The sequence below is a fragment of the Myotis myotis genome, unplaced genomic scaffold, assembly GCF_014108235.1.
Source record: "Myotis myotis isolate mMyoMyo1 unplaced genomic scaffold, mMyoMyo1.p scaffold_m19_p_21, whole genome shotgun sequence".
NCBI classification, from domain to species: domain Eukaryota; kingdom Metazoa; phylum Chordata; class Mammalia; order Chiroptera; family Vespertilionidae; genus Myotis; species Myotis myotis.
The window spans coordinates 3,446,039-3,468,419 of NW_023416326.1; the positions used below are offsets into that span (position 1 = coordinate 3,446,039).

The following is a 22,381-nucleotide window of genomic DNA, read 5'->3' on the forward strand; positions in this document are numbered from 1 at the left end:
TAAAAAAAAATAATACACAGAAACTCCTGGTTTTAGAAGCTCAGTCCCGATACCCAGGGAGGAAAAAGGTGGCGAGCATAAGAGCTTCATTCCCCTGATTTGGAGGCACCGGGCGTCGATCCCCAGGAGGACGGGCAGGGAACCCTGTGCCCAGGAGGATGCGGATCCGAGGAGGACCCCAGGGTCGGGCGGGGTGCAGACCTCGGGCAGGTTCCTTGACTCCCCAAAGTGGAGCAAAGCGACAGGACTCGGGACCCCTCTGGGGTTTCCCGGGGGACCGTGAAGGGGCTCCGTGGCTCCAGGAGAAAGTGGGAGAGAGATGCATCGTCTCCCGGGACAGACAGGTCACCTCGTGGGCATGGTCCCGGGACACGGATCTTCCTATCCTGCCACCAACACCGAGGAACACAAACTCAACGCCTGCACGGCCCCCGGTTCTTAAGGGACCCCGCTTTCTGGGCAGGGACCCCGCTTTCTGGGCTGGGGCCCCGCCGCTGGCCGGGAGGGATGGGGGGGCTGGCCCCTGCTGGGACTCCAGGCTCTGTCCCTCCCACCTTGCTGGAGACGTCTCTGCCCTTGTCTATTCAACTACATTTAAACGGCACAGAAAGAACCTGTATTTGCCACAATAAAGACGGTCAGCAGCCCGGCCGGGGTGGCTCAGTGGTTGGCCGTCGGACCTGTGAACCAGGAGGTCAGGGTTCGATGTTGGCCCAGGGGGTGGGCTGGATGCCCAGTGTGGGGCGTGCAGGAGGCAGCCGATGCATGGGTCTCCCTCCCTCCCTCTCCCTCCCTCTCCCTGAAATGAATACAAATCTATTCTTAAAAAACGAGACAGTCAGCAAACGGAGGCAGGTCGAACCCAGGGCCCAGGGGGCCAGATGAGGTTTGGGGACACGAAGCAACTGGCGGGAACGAAACCCCAACAACACTGGCTCGGCCGCGGCTTTGGCAGAAACCTCCCTGGAAAAAAACAACAAGAGAGCGCGGCCGCGTGCCTCCCCTCGGAGCCAGAGAGAATATCTGGAAGTCGTTTCCGATCTGTCCCGTGAAACAAAGAGGCGTTTTTCTTTTTTTAAAAAACCCAGAGGCTTGGACCAGGTGCTGGCTGGCAGGAGGGGCGGGGATTAAGGCGTCGGTGAGCAGAACACAGTGAGAGGTGCCGTGTCCATCACGCTGGGGCGCGTCCCGCGGGTTCGCGCAGCTCCGGGGGGCCGGGCCGACTCCGGTGGGCGAAGAGGAAGGGTGGCGGGTCCACTCCTCCCACCCCGGTGGGTGCAGGGGCCGCCCTGCTCCCCTGGGCAGCCTGGGAGCCACGCTCACTGGAGCAGCAGTGGGCCGCGCGGTCCCTCTGTCCCTCTCTGGGAGACGCCGTTGCTATGACGACAGAGGTCTCCAGGTCCCCGCAGAAACTGGACTCTTGAGCTTCTGCGGGCGGGCGGGCCTCGGGAGGGTCCGTGGTGGCCGGCGGGACCTGCCCCAGCCAGGGTCGGGCTGGAAGGTCTCGCAACCAATCAGAAGAGCCCTGTCCTCGGGTGACCCCGCCACCCGCCCTCGGCGTGGAGAGGGGGGGCAGGTGGGGACACCCATGGGCCACATCAGCAGCGAAGAACTTCCAGGAGGAAAACGGTACAAACGCAAGCAGAGGGGTAGCCCCACCGCCGCTAGATCTCGACAGGAAATAATGAGACGTTAACACAAAACGTTTAGACATGCAACGCGGACGGACGCAAGGATGCCCGGGTACCAGGCATGGGCCCAAAGACGCCCCCGGCCAGGCCTCACGTCTGTTTCCTGGACATGACGCAGGGGCGAAGGGTGGGGTCGGCCAGGGGAGCCCTGGGCGGCTGGGATTGGGGGTGAGGGTGGGAGGGGGGCACGTGGGGAACAAATCGGCCCACCACGGCAGCCGGCGCGCTGCTGCCACACTGCTGAGGGCATCACCGGCGACCACCCATCCAAGGTAAACCGTCCAAGGAAACCCCCACAGAGAAAAAAGGGGGGAATGGGGGACGAAGGAGAAGGAGATGGAGGCCACGCTTGTCACTTGTGTGACTGGTGGAGAGAGAGCCCTTTGCCAGAGGAGGGGGAACCAGTGCACAGCAGGAATGCCTACCGGTCTTTAAAAATTCCAAATGCAAAAACTTCGGTTATCAAATCGTGGAAAACGGCCGATACATCGGGTCTTAGCAAAAGAGGGGGGAGCTCTGGAAATCTGGACACGGCGATTCTTACAGTTTCCAAAAGATTCAAAAAAAATAACCGCGTACAGAGACCGGGAAAGGCCCCAGGGAGAGGCTGCCCTTTCCGCCCGCGCCCGCCGGCCCGGCCGCACCTCGGCGGGAATCGTCGGGGGTTCTTGGTTTCTCTGTGGGGTCTGTGCGCGTGTGTCTGACTCATTTTACCAGTTGTCCAGGAAATCAAACCCCGTCTTCAGGATGACACTGCTTGCGCTGACCTGCGGGAGAGACGAGAGCAGCCGCGTCAGCAGAAGGACTTTTTTTAGGGCCGAGTAACCTAAAAACAGCATCTCGTTTAAAATGACCCAAATGAAGGAGCTGCTTCCGTCCGCGAGGCTCCCTGACCGCCATTTGCCTCGGCGCTTGGAACCAGAAAATTTTAAAATCAGGTTCAATGCGACCAACATGCCTGGATGTGGTGTTGCGGGGACGAGAAGAGATAAACCAAGGAACGTATATACTTATAGGCACAGCCCATGAAGACCTCGGGGAATGGGGAGGGGCTGGGAGACGGAGGGTTGGAGGTGGGGAGATCTCTGTAATACTATCAACAATAAAAAATTTAAAAAAAAATCAAATTCTATGCAGGCTACACTCGGCCCGGATCCACACGCTTCTCTCTGTCCCCAGGCATGTCTGTGAGCAGCTTCTAGACCAGTGGTTCTCAACCTTGGCTGCACATTAGAATCACCCGGAAATCTTTTTAAAAAATCCTGATTTCTGGGCCTCCTCCTCCGGAAATTCTGTTTCTTCGTTACTAACGTGGTGGCCCCGCCCCATCACAAAGAAACAGAATTTCCGGAGGAGGAGGCCCAGGAAATCAGGATTTTAAAAAGATTCCCGGGTGGGGTGGGGGTAAGGGGAAGAGATCAACCAAAGGACTTGTCTGCATGCATATAAGCCAAACCAATGGACACGGACAACAGGGGGGTGAGAGCATGAGTGTGGGGGGGGGGGCAGGTTGAGGGTTAATGGGGGGATGAGGACACATTTGTAATACCTTAACCAATAAAGAAATTTAAAAAAAGATTCCCAGGTGATTCTAATGTGCTGCCAAGGTTGAGAACCACTGGTCTAGACCAACCCGCACAGCAAAGGAGGAAAGCATGCCTCTCTCTTTTCTGAAAGTCAGGCATGTGTGAATGCAGTCATCACGGAACAAGAGAACACGTCACAAACAGTCTTTCTGATGTCACACACACACACACACACACACACACACACACACACACACACCTTGCAAAGCTGAGAGAATAAAAAGTATGGGGAGGCCTGGCCGGTGTGGCTCAGTGGTTGAGCGTCGACCTAGGAACCAGGAGGTCAGGGTTCCATTCCTGGTCAGGGCCCAGGCCCAGGTTGTGGGCTCCATCCCCAGTGTGGGGCGTGCAGGAGGCAGCCGATCCATGATGCTCTCTCATCATGGATGTTTCTCTCTCTCTCTCCCTCCCCTTTCACTCTGAAATCAATAAAAATATATTTTTTTAAAAAAGGGAAAATATAACAAGCATTGGCGAGGATGTGGGGAAACCAGACGTCTTGCTCGCGGGAATGTGAACGGGTGCGGCCGCCGTGGAACACGGAGCTGCCACCTGCTCCCGCGATGCCTCTTCTGGGATCCGCCCCGAGGGACTGAAAGCAGGGACTGGAGCCCTGGCCGGTTTGGCTCAGTGGACAGAGCGTCGGCCCTCGGACTGGAAGGTCCTGGGTTCGATTCCTGTCAAGGGCACGTGCCTGGATGGCGGCTCGATCCCTGGCCCTGGCCGTGGCTCGTGCGGGGAGGCAACCAACGGATGTGTCTCTCCCACATCGATGTTTCTCTCCCTCTCTCCCTCCACGCTCTCTAAAAATCAATGGAGAAATAGCCTACCTCGGGTGAGGATTAGCAAAACAAAACAAAACCAGAAACAAAGGCGGGGCCTCGAACAGGTATGTGCTCACGATTCACAGCCGCCCGGAGGTGGAAACGGCCGTGTCCCGCCCAGAGGAAGGGCCCACCCACCTCCTGCCCGGAGCAGGGCCACCCACCTGTGTGGCGCTGGGTTCGGAGAACAGCTCATCCGCCATCTCCCCATCGCTGGGGCCGGCCCCGGGGGAGAGCGGCTGGCCCACGGGCTGCGAGGGGGCGCCCTCCTGCGACGCCCCGACGGGCGGGGGTCCCTCGGGCTGGACGCCGGCGCCGGGGAGGGCCAGCGGCTCCGCGCGCGGGGGGACGGGCCGCTCCGCCTTGGCCTCCCTGTCCCTCGGGGCGGGGTCCGGCCGGTAGCTGGCGGGCAGCACCTTCTCCCCCTTCTCCATGGACTTGATCTGGCTGGGGGTCAGCGAGGGGAACTCGGCCTGGGGCCCCTCCCCGCGGGAGCGCTCGGCGTTGATCTTCCAGAAGGCGGCCTCCTCGTCCTTCCGGGCGGGGCCCAGGGCATCCAGGCTGGAGGACTTGCCGCCCTGGGCCGGCCGGAGGGCCTGGGGGGCCTGGCAGGCTTTGGACGGCGGGCGGGGCTCGCTGGGGGGGCCGCCGCTGGGCTCCTGGATGGATAAGGAGGAGACGCTGAACTCCATCTGGCTCTGCAGCGGGGGGGGGGGGGGGGGGGGGGGGGGCACGGGGGACGGGGGAGAGAACAGAGACGACCCTTAGAACCCCGAGGACAAGCGCACAGCCCCCAGCCCAGCAGCGAGAACCAAGCTTTGTTGTCCATTTTCTAGAACTCTTTCCCTCTCTCTCTTTTTAAAATATATCTGTATTGATTTCAGAGAGGAAGGGAGAGGGAGAGAGAGAGAAACATCAACGATGAGAGAGAATCATGGATCGGCTGCCTCCTGCACGCCCCACACTGGGGACCGAGCCCGCAACCCGGGCCTGTGCCCCGACCGGGAATCGAACCGTGACCTCCAGGTTCATAGGTCGACGCTCAACCACTGAGCCCCACCGGGCGGGCCTCAATTTCCTGATTATGGGCTCCCGATATGGGTAACAGAGAAGCGCAGGTCCTGTGATGAGATCCAGGGGTGGTGACCAGGCCACAAAGGACTCAAGTTCAAATCCCAAGCTCAGAGCCCTGGCCGGTGTGGCTCAGCGGATAGAGTGGCGGCCCACGGACTCAAGGGTCCTGGGTTCGATTCCGGTCAAGGACACGTAGACTCGGCCGCAGGCTCGAACGCAGACCCCGAACGGGCCGTGTGGGGAAGGCAACCCATCCGTGTGTCTCTCTCACTTCAGTGTTTCTCTCGCTTTCCCTCCCTTCCACTCTCGCTAAAAACCAATGGGGGAAAAAAACACCCTCGGGTGAGGATTGACAACATCCACCGCGCCCACAGCCCCCAGCCCAGCAGCGAGAGCCAGGCTTTGTTGTCCATTTTCTAGAACTCTCTCCCTCTCTCTCTTTTTAAGATATATCTGTAGTGATTTCAGAGAGGAAGGGAGAAGGAGAGAGGGAGAGACAGCAGCGATGAGAGGGCCACCAGGAGTGACGCCCGCGTGGACAGCTCGTCGCCTTGTCCGCGGCACCGTTTCTAGACAAAGCGCCCGGGACCTCACTGGATTGTTAAGAGCCCGTTTCCGGGCGAACCCGCCGCGCCCAGCGTCTTTCCGAATTCCGCGACCGAACAGATACAGAGCCGCTGGTGTCTTTAAATAGGCCTCTGTCGCGGGAGCGAGCCTGGACTTTGATGTGGAAATTGCAGAGTGAGGGGGACGGGGGGGCCTTCGTGGAGCGCAGGCTTTTCTGGGAGCAGCAATTTCTCCCGCGGGATCCCGCGTAGAAGCCTCAGGAAAGCCAGGCCGTCGGCCTACGTGGACTGGAGGGGAGGGGAGGGGAGGGGAGGGGAGGGGAGGTGCGGGGAGGCAGGGCCAGAGGCACCGGGTGAGGCCCAGGCCGCTGGGGGCGAGTGGAAAGGGCACTCGGGCAGCACTGGGCTGGGTGTGACCTTCTGGAGCAGGGACGGTCCTGCTCCCTCCACGTCCCCGCTCCTCCCGGGAGGGCGTCCCCTGGCGAGGAGGGGCGGCTGGGCGGGTTGACCTGGTTTGGGTGCTTTGGGATGAAGACGAGGAAAGCCAGAGCCTACGGGAGGAAAACAGCCTGGAGTATCTGACCCTGAGTCCCCTCCCCCGGGGAGATGTTATGTTCTATTGTGCAAGTGAGACATGACCACAATCTCCTTTAAGAAACAGCCCTCCTGGCCCGGCCGGGGCGGCTCAGTGGTTGCGCGTCGACCGATGAACCAGGAGGTCAGGGTTCGATTCCCGGTCAGGGCACAGGCCCGGGTTGTGGGCTCGATCCCCAGTGGGGGGCGGGCAGGAGGCAGCGATCCATGATTCGCTCTCACCATGGATGCTTCTATCTCCCTCTCCCTCTCTCTCTCCCTTCCTCTCTGAAATAAAATCTATATATATATATATATTTGTAAAGCAGTCCTCCTTGACCAATGCGGGGTGCTGCGTCTCCTCCCACAGCCCCCCCAGACCCAGGGGTTTGTTTGTAGTATGTAAAGCGCGCCCCGCCGGGAAGGCGCGGGAGGCAGGGAGAGGAGGAGACGGGCCTTTTCTCCTGTTAGATCTCGTCTCCCTCGGTCCCAGGCCTCCAGCATTCCCGGCTGAGCGGGTCTGGGACTGCCAGGGGCTCTGACCGCCTCCCCTTCGACCTGCCCCTGAAGGTCACGCCACTGGCAGCTCTGACAGGCGGGGCCCATCCGACCACGGACAGAGCAGCCAGCGGGAGCAGGGGCAGCCTCTGCACCCCGTGATGAGCGCCGGAGACGGGTGAGATGCAGTGGCTGCAAACAGGCGGGCAGGTGGGTAGGAGGTCCAGGTCACCCTCCATCTTTTTTTTATTTTTTAAATGATGTCAGAGAGGAAGGGAGAGGGACAGACACATCAACGATGAGAGAGAATCACGGATCGGCTGCCTCCTGCACGCCCCACACTGGGGGTTGAGCCCGCAACCCAGCCCTGTGCCCTTGACTGGACTTGAACCCGGGACCCTTCAGTCCGCAGGCCAGCACTCTATCCGCTGAGCCACACCGGCCAGGGCTGGCCTTGGCTCTGAGAGGAGAGATGAGGGGTGAACAGGAACCTCCCTCCCGTCCGGCGATGATGCTGACAGCCCCACCAAAGAGCCGGCTGGGGAGGGTGTGCGGGGTGGGGAGGGCGGTGGGAGGGGGTGAGGGAGTCAGTCCAGCCAGGACAGCGTGTCAGTGACCCCAGGGGGGAACCGGGGCTCCGCTGGCCACGTCCGTTCTAAAAACAGAAAGACCACAACGGAGCGCAGTGTCTATTTCTGCGTCCCACTCACTGGAGAGGAATGTTAAAATCGCAGGGAAGGGGGCGCGCAGGCGGCCAAAACCAACTGTTTGGCTTGGCGGCCTCCGCAGATCTAGACGCCGAACGGAGGCTGCAGCAACGCCGTGGGGGGAGACGAGGGTTTTCTGGAGCAAATCCTAATAGAATCTCGAACCAGCGAACGTCCACTCTCTCCGCGGTGCCTCCCAGGAAGGAAGAGGACGGAGAAGCGGGGAAATAGTGCCCGGCCGGCCGGTGGGGCTCAGGGGCTGAGCGTCGCCGTGTGAACCAGGAGGTCACGGTTCGATTCCCGGTCAGGGCACATGCCTGGGTTGCGGGCCCCATCCCCAGTGTGGGGCGTGCAGGAGGCAGCCGATCCGTGACTCTCTCTCATCATGGATGTTTCTCTCTCTCTCTCCCTCTCCCTTCCTCTCTGAAACCAATTTAAAAAATACATATTTTTTTTAAAAAGGAATAGAGTCCAGACAACTTGGGGATGGAAAGTACAGTGGGGGTGGGGGTGGGGTGGGGTCCCCAGAGCCCAGCTACCAGTGCCAGGCGTGACGGCCTCTGCAGGCGTCTGTCTCCCCAGATACTCCCAGCGACCAGCCCAGAGCACGGGAATGCCAAGCACGGCTGGGCTCCCGCCCGCCCCCTCTCGGGAACATTCCAAGTGCTGGGTTTTTTCCTCTTGAAAGATCAGGAGCCTGAGAGAGGCATCCACCGCGGGGTCCCAGGGGCGCCCTCCCCACCCCCGCTCGCCTGCCAGGCCGACAGGAGTGGGAAAACGCCGGCCCAACCACCCCGACCCCAGCTGGGCCCCGCAGCCTCCCTCTGAGCCCCCCTCTCTGATGGAGAAGTCAGAACAACAGAGGCACCTGGGTCAGCCTGGGAGGGAGACGGGACCAGGGAGGGAGGATGAGGGTCAGCTGGGAGGGAGGAGGGACCAGGGAGGGAGGATGAGGGTCAGCTGGGAGGGAGGAGGGACCAGGGAGGGAGGATGAGGGTCAGCTGGGAGGGAGGAGGGACCAGGAAGGGAGGATGAGGGTCAGCCTGGGAGGGAGACGGGACCAGGGAGGGAGCATGGGGTGGAAGACAGAGGGATCCCAGGAGGCTGGTGCTACACCGAGACCAGTCTGTGCCCTCTCCCCCCGCCCCACCCTCACTCCACACACAGTAGAAACAGGCCCGTGGGGGAGAGCTGGGGGATGGTTCCGCCATCAGGGGCTCTCCTGCTGAGAGCTGTGCTCCACCGGGCAGCGACCTCTGAACCCTGGCACCGGGCAGCGACCTCTGAACCCTGGCACCGGGCAGCGACCACAGCCCCCACACAGCACCAGCTTGCTCTCCGCAGGGGGAACCCCGGGGGCCGGCCTAAAGGAAGGAGCCCACACAGAGGCGCCCCCGGGGCTCTCAGCTCTGCCCGCACGGCCGACAGCGTGGACAGCGTGGACAGCGTGGCCGGGGTCAGCTCGCCGGCCTCAGGTATCTGAGCGTCAGAGCCGGGAGAGCTGGGGGCACGTAGGCAACACGCACGCACGCAGGCGGCGGCTGAACTGAGTCGTCGGGGAAGATGAGAGCCTACAGGTCCCAGCAAGTCCACCGACATGTGACGGGGCGGCTGCAGGGACGGCTGGGCGGCCAGCGGTGCTCCTGTGGGTTCCGCCAGCACACGCAGCTCTCCCTCACGGCTGCCTCTACTGTGTGTGTTTGTAACGGGTTTGTACTGATGTCAGAGAGGAAGGGAGAGAGAGGGGCATCCATGATGAGAGAGGATCATGGATCGGCTGCCTCCTGCACGCCCCACACTGGGGATGGAGCCTGCAATCCGGGCCTGTGCCCTGATCGGGAATCGAACCGTGACCTCCTGGTTCCTAGGTCGACGCTCAACCACTGAGCCGCACCGGCCGGGCTCCGACCAGCCTGTGAGTCCGAAGGCAGAGAGTGACCAAGTCCAGGTCGCAGGGGGCAGGTGGCTCGGAGCCTGAGGCCGGGAGGGGAGGTGGGGGACTTTCTGGACGTCGACCTTGACTCATCAGGACGGGGGAGGGGACAAGAGCCTCTGGGCTCCGGGACACCCTCCACCAGCTCCAACCCGAAACCACCCACGTCCGACCTGCAGGTCGGCCCGAAGGTGAGGCCGCAGCGTGAGCCCCGCGGCCGGGAGGCCAGCGGCTCCGCCCCGAGAGGGGACAAGCCTGGACGGGGACGCTGACCCACAAAGACGTGCCCGGCTGCAGGGACACGGTGACAACGGGTGACACACTAACTTGATTTTATCGCGCCTGCTCAAGTCACCGGGCTCCCGAGGGACCCGCCGGCGTCGGCGGACAGGGACGGGCAGCACGAGGGTGACCCCACTGGCCCCGCATCCGCGAACAGAGCTGTTCTCAAAACCTTTTCCGGGCGCCTGTCCCCCACATTGGCCCCGGGAGCCGAGACCCGTGTCAACAGCTACCTGGGAACCACCACCTCTCCTCCCCGGCCCCCAATCCTCACCCAGGTTAAAAACAGACGAAATGGCCCTGACCGGTGTGGCTCAGTGGATAGAGCGTCGGCCTGCAGACTGAGGGGTCCCAGGTTCGATTCCAGTCAAGGGCATGTACCTTGGTTGCGGACACATCCCCAGTGGGGGGCGTGCCGGAGGCAGCCGATCCATGATTCTCTCTCATCATGGATGTTTCTATCTCTCTCTCCCTCTCCCTTCCTCTCTGAAATCAATAAACATGTATTTCAAAGAATAAAAATAAAAAATAATTAAAATGAAAAGCTCCGCTCACAGCTCTGCCCTACAGAGCACCCCCACCGATGCCCTCAGGGCTGAGCCCCCACACCCCAGGCCCCCACAGAGGGGAGCTAACTCATCGCCAGCCCTCCCCCCTCCTCGCCTCTCCCCGGCCGGCCGTGTGGGGCCCGCGGCCTTCCGAGTCCCGCGAAGGCTGCAAGAAAAACGCACAAGGATGCAGGTCCTGCTAAGAGGGCGGGCCAATCTAGACCGAATCCAACTCACCCTCGTCTCCCAGGAGAAAGGGGCCGAGTGCTCGTCCTGCCAAGTTATGTCCTGAAACGACAATTCAAGAAGAAATCTGAAACTCGGACCCGAGCGCCCCCGGCAAACATCTGCCAAGGCCGCGGGGAACCGACCCCTGGGAACCATCCCAGGTCCTGGCTGGGAGCGGGCCTGGCGTCGGGTCGCCCTGGGCAGAATGTGCTGGCGGCGGCCTGGCTGTCCCCTACCTTCCGGGCCTTCCCGAGGCTGCCGGCCACGCGGCTCCCAGGCCAGGCAGACGGCGCTGACCGCCCGCCCGGGAGGCCCAGGATGGATGTTGGGGAGAAAGGGGAGGGGGCGTTAGGACCCAGGGCTCAGCCCTCGTGCAGGAGGCAGCTGACCCAAGGGGCCACGGGATGATGATTAGCCTTTTGAACAGCGGTTCTCAACCTTCCTAAGGCCGCGACCCTTAAATATAGTTCCTCATGTTGTGACCCCCAATGTCATTGTTATAAATTAAACATCATTAAAGCATAGTGATTCATCACATAGCAATATGTAATTATCTATGTGTTTTCCAAGGGTCTTAGGCGACCCCCGTGAAAGGGTCGTTCGACCCCCAAAGGGCTCGCGACCCACAGGTTGAGAACCGCTGCTTTTGAGGCGCAGTTTCCTCGTCTGTCAAGCTGATGGGGCAGAGACAGGCTGTTGGGGACCAGCCCGGACGGTAAGGGACAGTCATCACGCTCTGTTGGCCGCGGTGGCGTTGCTCTGATTGGAGGAGGCACAGCCTAACCTGGCTGGGAGCAGCCTGTGGGCCTGGGCGCTCACCTGGACATGCGGCCCCTCCTCCCCATCCGGGCGCTGCCTGTGATCACGGAAAGATCGACAACCTTGTTGCAGACCAGAGCCCCAGCCCTTTGAAGACCCCCCGCCTTTGCATACCCACAGCCCTTTGCAAATGCCAGGCCTCCATTACCTGTGAACTGCCCGCTGGCGTACCAGGAGGCAGCCGATCCATGATTCTCTCTCATCATTGATGATTCCCTCTCTCCCCCTCTCTCTCCCCCACTTCCTCTCTGAAATCAATAAAAAATATATATTTGCCAAAACCGGTTTGGCTCAGTGGATAGAGCGTCGGCCTGCGGACTGAAAGGTCCCAGGTTCGATTCCGGTCAAGGGCATGTACCTGGGTTGCGGGCACATCCCCAGTAGGAGATGTGCAGGAGGCAGCTGATCGATGTTTCTCTCTCATCGATGTTTCTAACTCTCTATCTCTCTCCCTTCCTCTCTGTAAAAAATCAATAAAATATATTTAAAAAAAAAATATATATATATATATATATATATATTTTTTTTTTAAGTTTATAAAAATTTTTTTAAAAAAAGAGAGGGAGCGTGGGCCACCGCCCTCCCGTGTGGAATGTCAGTTAAACCCAAGTTATTTTCATTTACAAACTCCTTCCTCCAAAAATGGCCATGGGCTGCCGGGAGGCATGCGCTTCGACCAGCCTCTCTGACCGGAGTCTGCAGCTGCGGGAGGGTGTGCGGGAGGGTGGGGGTGGGGGTGAGGGGAGGGGTGTGGGGGGGAGGAGTGCAGTTGAGCCAAATGACCTGAAGGTCCTACAATGCTACGATCTCAGAAATGATACAACAAGAGGGACCTTGTTGGCAGATGGGAAAACAGAGCCGGTGGACAGACCGTAAATCTCCTTTCATCTCGATTTGGGCCTGGACAGAAAGGGAAGGGAAGGGCGCGGGGGCCCTGGCCCAGGCAGGGCACCCCGGGCTGGACTCCCTCCTTGTGGGATCTGCTCTCTCTTCTAAACGTCAATTATGCAGCTTGCGTCCCTCTGCTGCACCGGCTCACGTCGTGACAGGCAGCCGGGACCCGCTGGCTGTCCGGTTCCAGAAGGTGAATGAGTTCGGGACTCTCAGCACCAAAGACTCGGCCTGGAGCTCGGACAGCCAGCCGTGTCCCTGGTCACAGCCAGCGGGGAGCGGCCGCGCCAAGGGGGTCAGACGGGGAGGGCGCCTCTCCGCGATTTCTCCCCAATTTGGTGTCAAGTCCATCGTCTGCTGTTGGCTCCCGCAAGGAACCGAGTCAAGGGGCACATTCCTGAGATTTCTGCCATTCTGAGCTCATAAAAAAATAACAGAGTGCCTGACAAAAATAAACACGCCACACAAAAATGCGGCCGAAGCTCTGATGTCAGCGCTGGCCTGCGCTCCAGCCCCAGGGGGCGCGGGCGGCCGGACAGGCTCCCAGGCATCAGAACTGCTCCCGCCAGGACCCTGATTCAGGACCATCACCCGGGGCCTGGACGGGGCTACGGCCCCCACCTCCCACTCCTCCCTGCAGCCAACGCTCCACATTCCACGTTAAATGTCATTTCTGCAAGGGTTTGGGTATTTTGCTTTTGAAATTATTTGGCTACAAGTAACTCTATAATTGGCTATGATTTTTTAAAAAAATATATATACTTTTATTGATTTCAGAGAGGAAGGGACGGGGGAGAGAGATAGAAACATCAATGATGAGAATCACTGATCGGCTGCCTCCTGCATGTCTCCCTACTGGGGATTGATCCTGCAACCCGGGCCTGTGCCCTTGATCAGAATCGAACCCAGGACCCTTCAGTCTGCAGGCCGACGCTCTATCCACTGAGCCAAACCAGCCAGGGCTCATTGGTTATATTTCTTCATTGATTATTAGAGTGGAAGGGAGGGGGAGAGACAGAGAGAGTGAAATATCGATTGGTTGCCTCCCGCACGTGCCCCCGAACGGGACTGGGGATCAAGCCTGCAGCCCAGGTACCTACCCTTGACCGGAATCGAACCCAGGACCCTTCAGTCCAAGGGCTTATGCTCTATCCACTGAGCCACATCGGCCGGGCTGACCGGCTATGGTTTATCTGTGGAAGTCACGTCTGTTCCAAAAGTATCCAAAAAAGAGAAGCTCCGGACCGAGCGCTCACTGCGAACCTGGTGGAACTGCATGAGCGTCCCCGTCCCCTTGGGTGGCCTTGCTCAGACCACTGAGCACGTCTTCCCGTGGATTTGACTGCTGCCTCTCAGCCTGTGGCGCAGGGACAGCACCTGCGCACGGCTCTGCAGTGGGGGTCCCTGAGGTGCCCCCAGGTCGGCGGAGGAAGGACGTGGGGAGCACAGGGCCAGGCCACTGGCAGCCCCTCTCCTGGAACATTCGAAGAATTGCTTCTGCAGCCCCTCGAGCCCCGTGAAAGTCCTGTCTGCACTCTGGGCCTCTCTGAGCGCAGGCTGGGGGCCCTCCTGGGACCTCCCCCGGCTCTAGGGCGCACCTGCCACGGGAGTCAGTGGGAGCGGCCCCCTCCCCAGGTCCTAACTAGACTCGGGTTCACACAGGAACTATCCACAGACACCAGACTCAAGACTCTCTGAAGAGGCCCGTGACCAGCAGCTGCAGGCCTGGCCGCCAAGCAGAACCCGCGAGGATGCTGTGTCCACAGCGGAACCCGTGGGCCCCACCTGACTTCGTTTCACCAACCCAACCACCTCCCCAGGTCGGGGCGGGGGGCCTTTTCTCTGCCAAGGGCCACAGGAAACCACCCACTTAAAAATTATCCTGGCTCGGCCCGGCCAGTGTGGCTCAGTGGTTGAGTGTCAACCCAGGAATCCAGAGGTGACTGGTTCCATTCCTGGTCGGGGCACATGCCCCGGTTGCGGGCTCCATCCCCAGTGCGGGGCGTGTAGGAGGCAGCCGATCCATGATTCTCTCTCATCATGGATGTTTCTCTCTCTCTCTCTCTTCCTCTCCCATCCTCTCTGAAATCAATCCTACATAATAAAAGCCTAATATGCTAAGTGTCTGATCATTCGTTCAGCCAGTCGCTACAACGCACACTGACCACCAGGGGGCAGACACACCGACCGGTAAGTTAGATGGCTGCTGAGGTCCAGCCAATTGGACTGGGCAAGACGGGCGGGACACGTCCTGGAGCCCTCCCGCGGTCCCTCCCCGGCCCCGATCGTGCACAGGCGGGGTCCCTCACCCTGGCCTGCACCCTCTCGCAATCTGGGACCCCTCGGGGATGTCAGAGAGCCCGTTTCAACCTGATCCCCACAGGCCAGGCTGAGGGACCCCACTGGTGCACGAATCCGTGCACCAGGCGTCTAGTAAAATATAAAATAAAATAAACAAATAATGACGTCTATTAAAAATAGAGGAGGGAGGAGGGAGGAAGAATCATTACAATATGCTCTGTTTCTACCAACTGCTTATTCTTAGGGACTAAGAGCTGCCCACGTATTTATGGAATCGATGGTTTTCCCTTTGACTCGCGATATATTTAACGCTGCTGATCGGAGCGTTTCCTCAAGTGGAGTACAGACTGCACTTCCGACAGCACAAAGGCGGTTTCGGCTGAACTGTCGGCAGCGTCCACCAGGAATTCGAATGCCCAGCCCAGGCCTGCAGGGAGGCCCGTGTGGCGGCAGCGGGACCAGGGGGCACATGGAGGACAGAGCCAGGGAAGTGAACAAAAAAACAAGTAGGAAGTTTAACAGGGCTGGTCGTGCCTGGCCGGTGTGGCTCAGTGGTTGAGCGTCGGCCTGAAGACTGAAGGGTCCCAGGTTCGATTCCGGCCAAGGGCATGTACCTTGGTTGCGGGCACATCCCCAGTGGGGGGGTGTGCAGGAGGCAGCTGATCGATGTTTCTCTCTCATCGATGTTTCTAACTCTCTATCCCTCTCCCTTCCTCTCTGTAAAAAAATCAATAAAATATATTTAAAAATAATAAAAGGACTGGTCGTGCCCGGCTGGTGTGGCTCAGTGGCTGAGCGTCAACCTATGAACCAGGAGGTCAGGGTTCGATTCCTGGTCAGGACACATGTCCGGGTTGCAGGCTCGATCCCCAGTGTGGGGCGTGCAGGAGGCGCCGATCCATGATTCTCTCTCATCGCGGATGTCTCTCTCTCTCTCTCTCTCTCTCTCTCTCTCTCTCTCCCTTCGTCTCTGAAGCCAATTAAATAAATAAATAAATGAAAGGGCTGGTCTTATTTTTTCGAGAAATGGCTCTTTTGTCCGGTGCTAAGGGGATCTCTTGCTTAGGGTGTAAAGGTGACTCCTGCCAATCAAATGGTGACTCCAGACCAGCCACCGTGCTCTCAGCGGTCCCCTCCCTGCCTGACGGTGAGCTAGTCATTTCATTTCTCTGCCAAACCTGTTCCCCGGCAGCCGCGGGGGCCAGGGAGGGGCCTGTGCTGCTCGCTCCCCGGGCTCAGCTGGGTCAGCGGCTTTCCTCCCAGGAGCCCCAGGGGCAGGGTACCTGCCAGGTGCTGCTCTGGGCATAGAACCCCCCCCCCCCCCATCTGCAGGGCAGCTTGTGCCACTGGCTCTGGACTCATAGCCACGTTCTCTCTAACTCCTGCCCCGAGCCAGGGCTCAGGACGCCAGGGGCAGAGACACCAGAGCCATACCACCCTGGCATCTTTTCTAAGACAGCCACAGATGTGCCAGACGGCGGTGGGGACCATAATGACACATCCACATTCTTTAAAAAAACAAACAAGTCCAGAATGCCGAAAAGCAACCCTCAAATTTCCCTTTTGCTTTTTCTGCCGAAGGCTGCCCTAGCCGGTTTGGCTCAGTGGTTAGAATGTTGGACCTCAGACTGAAGGGTGTCACGGTTTGATTCCCTGCCAAGGGCATGTACCTGGGTTGCAGGTTCGATCCAGAGTTCCGGTCGGGGCTCGAGCAGGATGCAACCGATCCATGTGTCTCTCTCACACTGTTTCTCTCTGTCTCTCTCTCCCTCTACTCTCACTTAAAATGCTGCTATGGGGCCTGGCCAGCGTGGCTCGGTGAGCGTCAGCTTATGAACCAGGAGGTCACGGTTCGATTCCCGGTCAGGGCACATGCCCGGGTTGCGGGCTCGATCCCCAGGGTGCGGCGTGCAGGAGGCACCAGTCCTCCTCCATGAACGGCCAACCTTTCGCCAGCTCTAGGGGATGCATTTTTACTAATTTATTTTTAAATATATTCTTATTGATTTCAGAGAGGAAGGGAGAGAGGGAGGGAGAGAGAGAAACATCAACGATGAGAGAGAGTCACGGATCGGCTGCCTCCTGCACGCCCCACACTGGGGATCGAGCCTGCAACCCGGGCCTGTGCCCTGAGTGGGAATCGAACCGTGACCTCCTGGTTCATGGGTCGCCGCTCAACCACTGAGCCACGCCGGCCGGGTTAGGGGATGCATTTTAAATTCCATGGTGCCGTGAAACCACAGCCACTGCAGGCAGAAAGACAGACGCCCGGGACAACGCCCGTGGATCTCCCCTCAGAGGCCGTGTCTGTGCCTGTGCCCTCCGTGCTGAGCTGGTCAGGGCCTCAGCCGCCTGCTCTAGGCCCGCCTGGCACAGCTCAAGGCTGACAAACAGGGCTGGTTTGGTCTGGAAGCACCTACAGGTATGACCATAAGAGTTCCATTTGTTTTTAAATCAAATTTAACTCAGGACGGGCTCAGCCTGGCAGCTGGTTCAGGAATGACAGTCCTAAGTGAACTTGGCCCCTCTTCCTTATCAGGGACGCTGAGCCCTTATTGGCCCCGGCTTTCTGATGGGGAGCAGGCCTGACCCCAAACTAAGGGAAACTGACAGTCACTGGCCAACATTTGGTTTTGTGTGTGTGTGTGTGTGTGTGTGTTTTGATATTTTTTATTGATTTCAGAGAGGAAGGAAGAGAAAGAGAGAGAGAGACAGAGATACAGAGAGAGAGAGAGAGAGAGAAACATCAATGATGAGAGGCAATCATGGATCGGCTGCCTCCTGCACGCCCCACATGGAGGATCCAGCTCACAACCCAGGTATGTGCCCCGACCGGGAATCAAACCCTGACCTTCTGGTTCATAGGTTGACGCTCAAGCCCTGAGCCACGCCGGCCGGGCACGGGCCAGCATTTGTAAGTACAGTGCTTACAGGTTAACTTCCTCTCGTATTTATTTCTTCATGACTTTTCCAAAGAGGCGCTGCCGGCATTTTCACCTCCCCCGTCTGAGCACAGACCCTGCAGACATCTTTAGAGAGATGCATATTTTCCCTTTGAAAAGGTCTCAGCTCTGGGAATACATTTTCGACCTATACTGTCATCCCTCCGGCTTGCCCCACCCTCTTCTCCTGGCTAAGCAAGTTCATGTCTAATGGAGACTTCTTTTTTTTTTTGTAAATATATTTTTATTGATTTCAGAGAGGAAGGGAGAGGGGCAGGGAGATAGAAACATCCATGATGAGAGAGAATCGTGGGTCGGCTGCCTCCCGCGCGTCCCCCACTGGGGATCAAGCCCGCAACCAGGGCATGTGGCCAGACTGGAAATCGAACCATGACCTCCTGGTTCATTGATCAACCACTGAGCCACGCTGGTGCCACCCTTTTGCCAGCTCTAGGGGATGCATTTTTATTCATTTATTTTTTAAAATATATTTTTATTGATTCCAGAGAGGAAGGGAGAGGGGGAGAGACAGGAACATCGATGGCGAGAGAGACTCTTTCTTTGATGCTTTCAGAATAAATGGACATCGGCCGCCTGTTTCTGTCCTTCCCATGTCCCCGGCATCCACGTGGGCTTAGGGCCCGACCACAAACCTTTTGTGTTAACAAATGTCCCCGCACAGCCAGGCCTGGAGATCGCATGCAAACCTCCTTCTTGGCTAGAATCCCTCCCACCGTCCGCAACTTCCTTGGCCAAGCTCTCCATGCCGGGCGCCTCCTCCCTGCCACCTCCCAGCCTCACCACCAGCCTGTGCGGGTCTCACTGTCACGCCTCCTGCTCCCTCTGACTTGGCGACTCTCCTGCAAAAGTTAAAGTCTCAAAGGCCCCCCAAAAAGCGCCGGGCGAAACCTAAGGGCAGGTTTCAGCTCAACCAACTTCGGAGGAAAAGCCCGGCTTCTGAGCAGCGCGGGCCCCTCGGGGCCTGGTGACCGGGTGGGGGGCACCCCTGAGCTTTTCTTTGCAGCGTCTGTGTCTCCCCAAAACGTACCCCTGCGTTTTTTCCGGCGGAAACAAGAGGCCACCATGCTCGCCCCCCAAAACAAGGCTGGTGCATCCATCGGCTCCCTCGGGCAACGTTCCTTCCCAGGCCTGGGTTTTGCCCCTTATCTCCGGGGGGGCACCTCTTCCTCCCCCTTATCTCGCCTGGCAATTCCACGGCCCCTGGCAGCTCACCAACGCGACTCTGTCATGTGCGGGGCGCCCCCCGCGGCCGGCTCGGGGGAGGCGGGGGGGCTGAGGGGGCCAGAACCCGCTCGTCCGGCTTAACACCCCCGCTGTGTCCACTTTGAGAAACAGCCCGGGAGGCCCAGCGGAGAGGGCGACACGGGGGTTCCTTAAAGACCTCCTGCTGCTCTCGGGAGCCCCCCAAACTCCCGGGGAGCCCCCACGCCGCCCCTCGGCTCCCGGACCGCCGCTCGCACCCCTGCGCCCTCTCCGCTCCAGCCCCCGCTGCGGGCAGGTGCCCCCCTCCCCCGCGCGCCCCGGACGGGCAGCCTCGACGCAGGGAGGGGCGAGGGTCCCGGTCCCGGTCCTGGTCCCCGCCCGGCCGCGCCTACCTCGTCCCCGAAGCGCACCAGCTTCTGGCCCGTGGGTCCGCGCAGGCCGGGGAAGCGCGCCGGCTCCTCGGGGTCCCCGGGCGCGCGGGGCGCGGGGGCGCTCGGACCCACCAGGCAGCGGTCGATGATCGCGTCCTGCTGCGCGGGCGGCAGGCGCGCCCACTCGGGCCCGTACTTCTCGCGGATCCGCTCCTTGTCCTGCATGATCTTCCGCGCCATGGGGCTCAGCGACGCGAAGTAGGAGAAGCGCTTCCGCTCCCGCTCGTCCAGGGGCCGGTTCCCGCTCATGACGACCGAGCGCGAGGCCGCGATCGCCGCCGCCATGGACGCCATGCCCCGCCGGCCGCCGCTCCCCGCGCCCCCGCCCCGCCCGGAGCCCCCGCCCCACCCCGCGCCCCGCCCCGCGCGCCCTCCCGCCCCGCGCCCCTCCCCCGAGATCGGCGCCCTTCCGCCCCGGGAGCCCCGCCCTCCACGTCCTCCCACCCCCGGAGTCCGTCCTCCGCGCCCCGACCCCCTGGGATCCCGTCCCCCGTATCCCCGCCCCGGCCCCGGAATCCCATCCTCCGCGACCCCCACGCCCGGGAACCCCGCCTCCCGCTCCCGCCCACCCCCCGGAACCCCGCCCTCCACCTCCGCATTTGTCCCCTGGTGACACCCCAAAGGTCCCGGCGGCGTTGTCCGGGTCCGCCCTCGATGGTTCCCGTGGGGCCCCCACTTCTCGGGGCTCCCCCAGGCCAGCTCCGGAGGTGGCTGGCGCGTCCCCTGGTCCCGGCGGCCCGGCCCGAGGCTGCTGGAGCCGCCATGGCGCCACGTGGCCACTGTTTGACAAAGGAAACTTTTCCGCCGGGTAACGTGCCAGGAAGCGGCATCCAGCGACCCAGCCGCCGCCTATTCCTCCCCGTCCCTTTGCCCGATGAGCGTCTTCTGTTTGTTTTTAAAGATGCTTTAACAAATATATTTTTAAAATTGATTTCAGAGAGGAAGGGAGAGGGATAAAGATGGAAACATCCATGATGAAAGAGAATCATGGATCGGCTGCCTCCTGCTCACCCCTCACTGGGGACCTGCGACCCAGGCCTGTGCCCTGACCGGGAATCCAATGGTGACCTCCTGGTTCCTAGGTCCACGCCCAGCCACTGACCACGCTGGCCCGGCTGTTCTGCTTTTCTTCAAGCCCAGGACACTGGGCCATTGTCCTGGCACCGGGCGCTGACACAGGAGGGGCGGGCAGTGGGCAGCGAGGAGGCGGAAGGGACGGCCTGGACTAGTGTCCGGGGTGTTAAAAAGAAAATTAGTTCCCGCTCCTCCTAAAGGGAAAAATGAAGTGGGAGGTAGCTCACAGTGCCTTCCCTGCAGGTGGCAGTTCCTCCCACAGGGCCGGCCACCTGCCCTGTGTTTTGTCGCTGTGGATGGAGAGGTCCCCAAGATGCCGCCAGGCCTCTTGAAATGACACTTATTTTGGAGTCTCGGAAAGCAGAGCTCAGCCGCTGGATGTTTGCAAACAACATGGAGAGGGGCGGCCAGTTTCCTTAGGCAGAGACACACCAACAGTGGGGGCCAGGCTGGTCATTTTGAGATGAGGCCCACACCTCAAAAATCAAAATTACGCTGAGCCCGGCCTGCGTGGCTCACTGGTTGAGCACTGACCTGTGAACCAGGAGGGCACAGTTTGATGACTAGTCAGGGCACAGGCCTGGGTTGCGGGCTCCATCCACAGTGTGGGGTGTATAGGAGGCAGCCGATCAGAGATTCTCTCTCATCATTGATATTTATCTCTCTCTCTCTCCCCCCCCCCTCTGAAATTAATAAACATATTTTTCAAAATTATGCAGAGCTCTTATCTATTTTAACATCTGGCTGATTTGAACAAGACTGTAACCCGGTCTCAGATGAGAATTAAGCATCCTCTCTTAAAACAAAAAATTGCATTTTGGCTGTTCCTTTGCTTTCAAAGTAACACTTGGATAATTCTGAACACAATTGTACAGATAATTTACAAAGTTCTGGGGCTTTTTAAAAAATATATTTTTATTGATTTCAGAGAGGAAGAGAGAGATAGAAACATCAATGATGAGAATCATTGATCCGCTGCCTCCTGCACGCCCCCTACTGGGGATCGAGCCCACAACCTGGGCATGTGCCCTTGACCAGAATTGAACCTGGAACCCTTCTGTGTGCAGGCTGACGCTCTATCCACTGAACCAAACCGGCGAGGGCCAAAGTTCTGTTTTAAATGTGAAATGGCCTTATCATCTTCTGGCCCAGAAAGTCTAAGAAAATATTTTTAGAATGTCATGAATGTGGCAAGCTCTGTAATACATGACGCTGTTATCAACAATGTTATCGGCATGATATCCTGGGAACAGCCGCCAGATCACAGCCCGGATTGCACAGTATGTGGAAGACTATGTATGAAGCCAAAAGGATGAGAAAAACTTTTGGGGATTATCATTCTCTACTAGAGGCCCAGTGCATGGAATTTGTGCATGGGTAGGGTCCCTAGGCCTGGCCGGCAATCAGTACCGATCTGTGGGGCAACCAGGGGACCCCCACTGGCACCCGCCTTGGTTGGCCTGGCACCACCTGGTCATCAGCCCTGCCTTCTGCTGCCGCCACCAGTCAGGGCCTGCAAGCTGGGGGCAGCTCCTGTGTTGAGCATCTTCCCTCTGGTGGTCGGTGCACATCATAGCAACCGGTCATTCCGCCATTTGATCGATTTGCATATTAGGCTTTTATTATATAGGATTTAAGTTGCTACATAGGTCCAGTACACTAACCTGAGTGCCACTGAATTCTTCTGGGAATCCTTGCTTAATAGGGAGTGGCATATAAAATGTGTTCTTGAGAGTTAATTGACATCTTGGAATTTGCTTTGAAATTTGCATAAGATACGTTCTGTGCAATTAGAAACCGGGTCCCCTGTGGTTCTTAAAGCAGCTGCAACAAACAAATGCTGCTTTAAGTTTTTCAGACCAAATGTAATTTATTGCCAGAGACGTCCTGATATAAGATGACCTGACACAATTCAAGGACATCAGCCAAAAAGTATGTCAAGCCCAGGATCCGGAAGATGAGGGGTAACTAAAGAAAGACTCCTTCCAGGTTACAAGAAACTCGGGGAATTAAAGAACTTGGCTGAAACTGCTGGGGAATGAATATACATATTCATGCACTCCAGGGAAGAAATAAAAATAGACAAATTCCAAATAGCTAATAAGGTAAAATAGTGAGATGGATCTAGTGTTAAGAATTGTAAAAATTAATATAGCGAGCCTTTTTTTTAAAGAGAGAAACAGCGAGGG

The 22,381-nt window shown here is 58.9% G+C and overlaps 1 protein-coding gene across 6 annotated transcripts; it reads right to left on the reverse strand.

Annotated features, from left to right (window-relative positions):
- Positions 1-263: 263 nt before the first annotated feature.
- CUNH1orf198 (chromosome unknown C1orf198 homolog) lies at positions 264-19,453 on the reverse strand. Of its 6 annotated transcripts, none has more exons than XM_036354905.1 (4): positions 19,191-19,453; positions 10,520-10,570; positions 4,266-4,760; positions 264-2,458 (listed from the first exon to the last, which is right to left on the reverse strand). In XM_036354905.1, exons 1-4 carry the CDS (start codon positions 19,410-19,412, stop codon positions 2,402-2,404), a joined length of 825 nt encoding a protein of 274 aa, XP_036210798.1. In that variant the 5' UTR covers positions 19,413-19,453; the 3' UTR covers positions 264-2,401. The 6 variants fall into 6 exon arrangements, with proteins under 6 accessions (XP_036210798.1, XP_036210797.1, XP_036210794.1 ...); XM_036354904.1 differs by having other exon boundaries at positions 4,266-4,799; XM_036354901.1 differs by having other exon boundaries at positions 19,080-19,453.
- Positions 19,454-22,381: the final 2,928 nt, after the last annotated feature.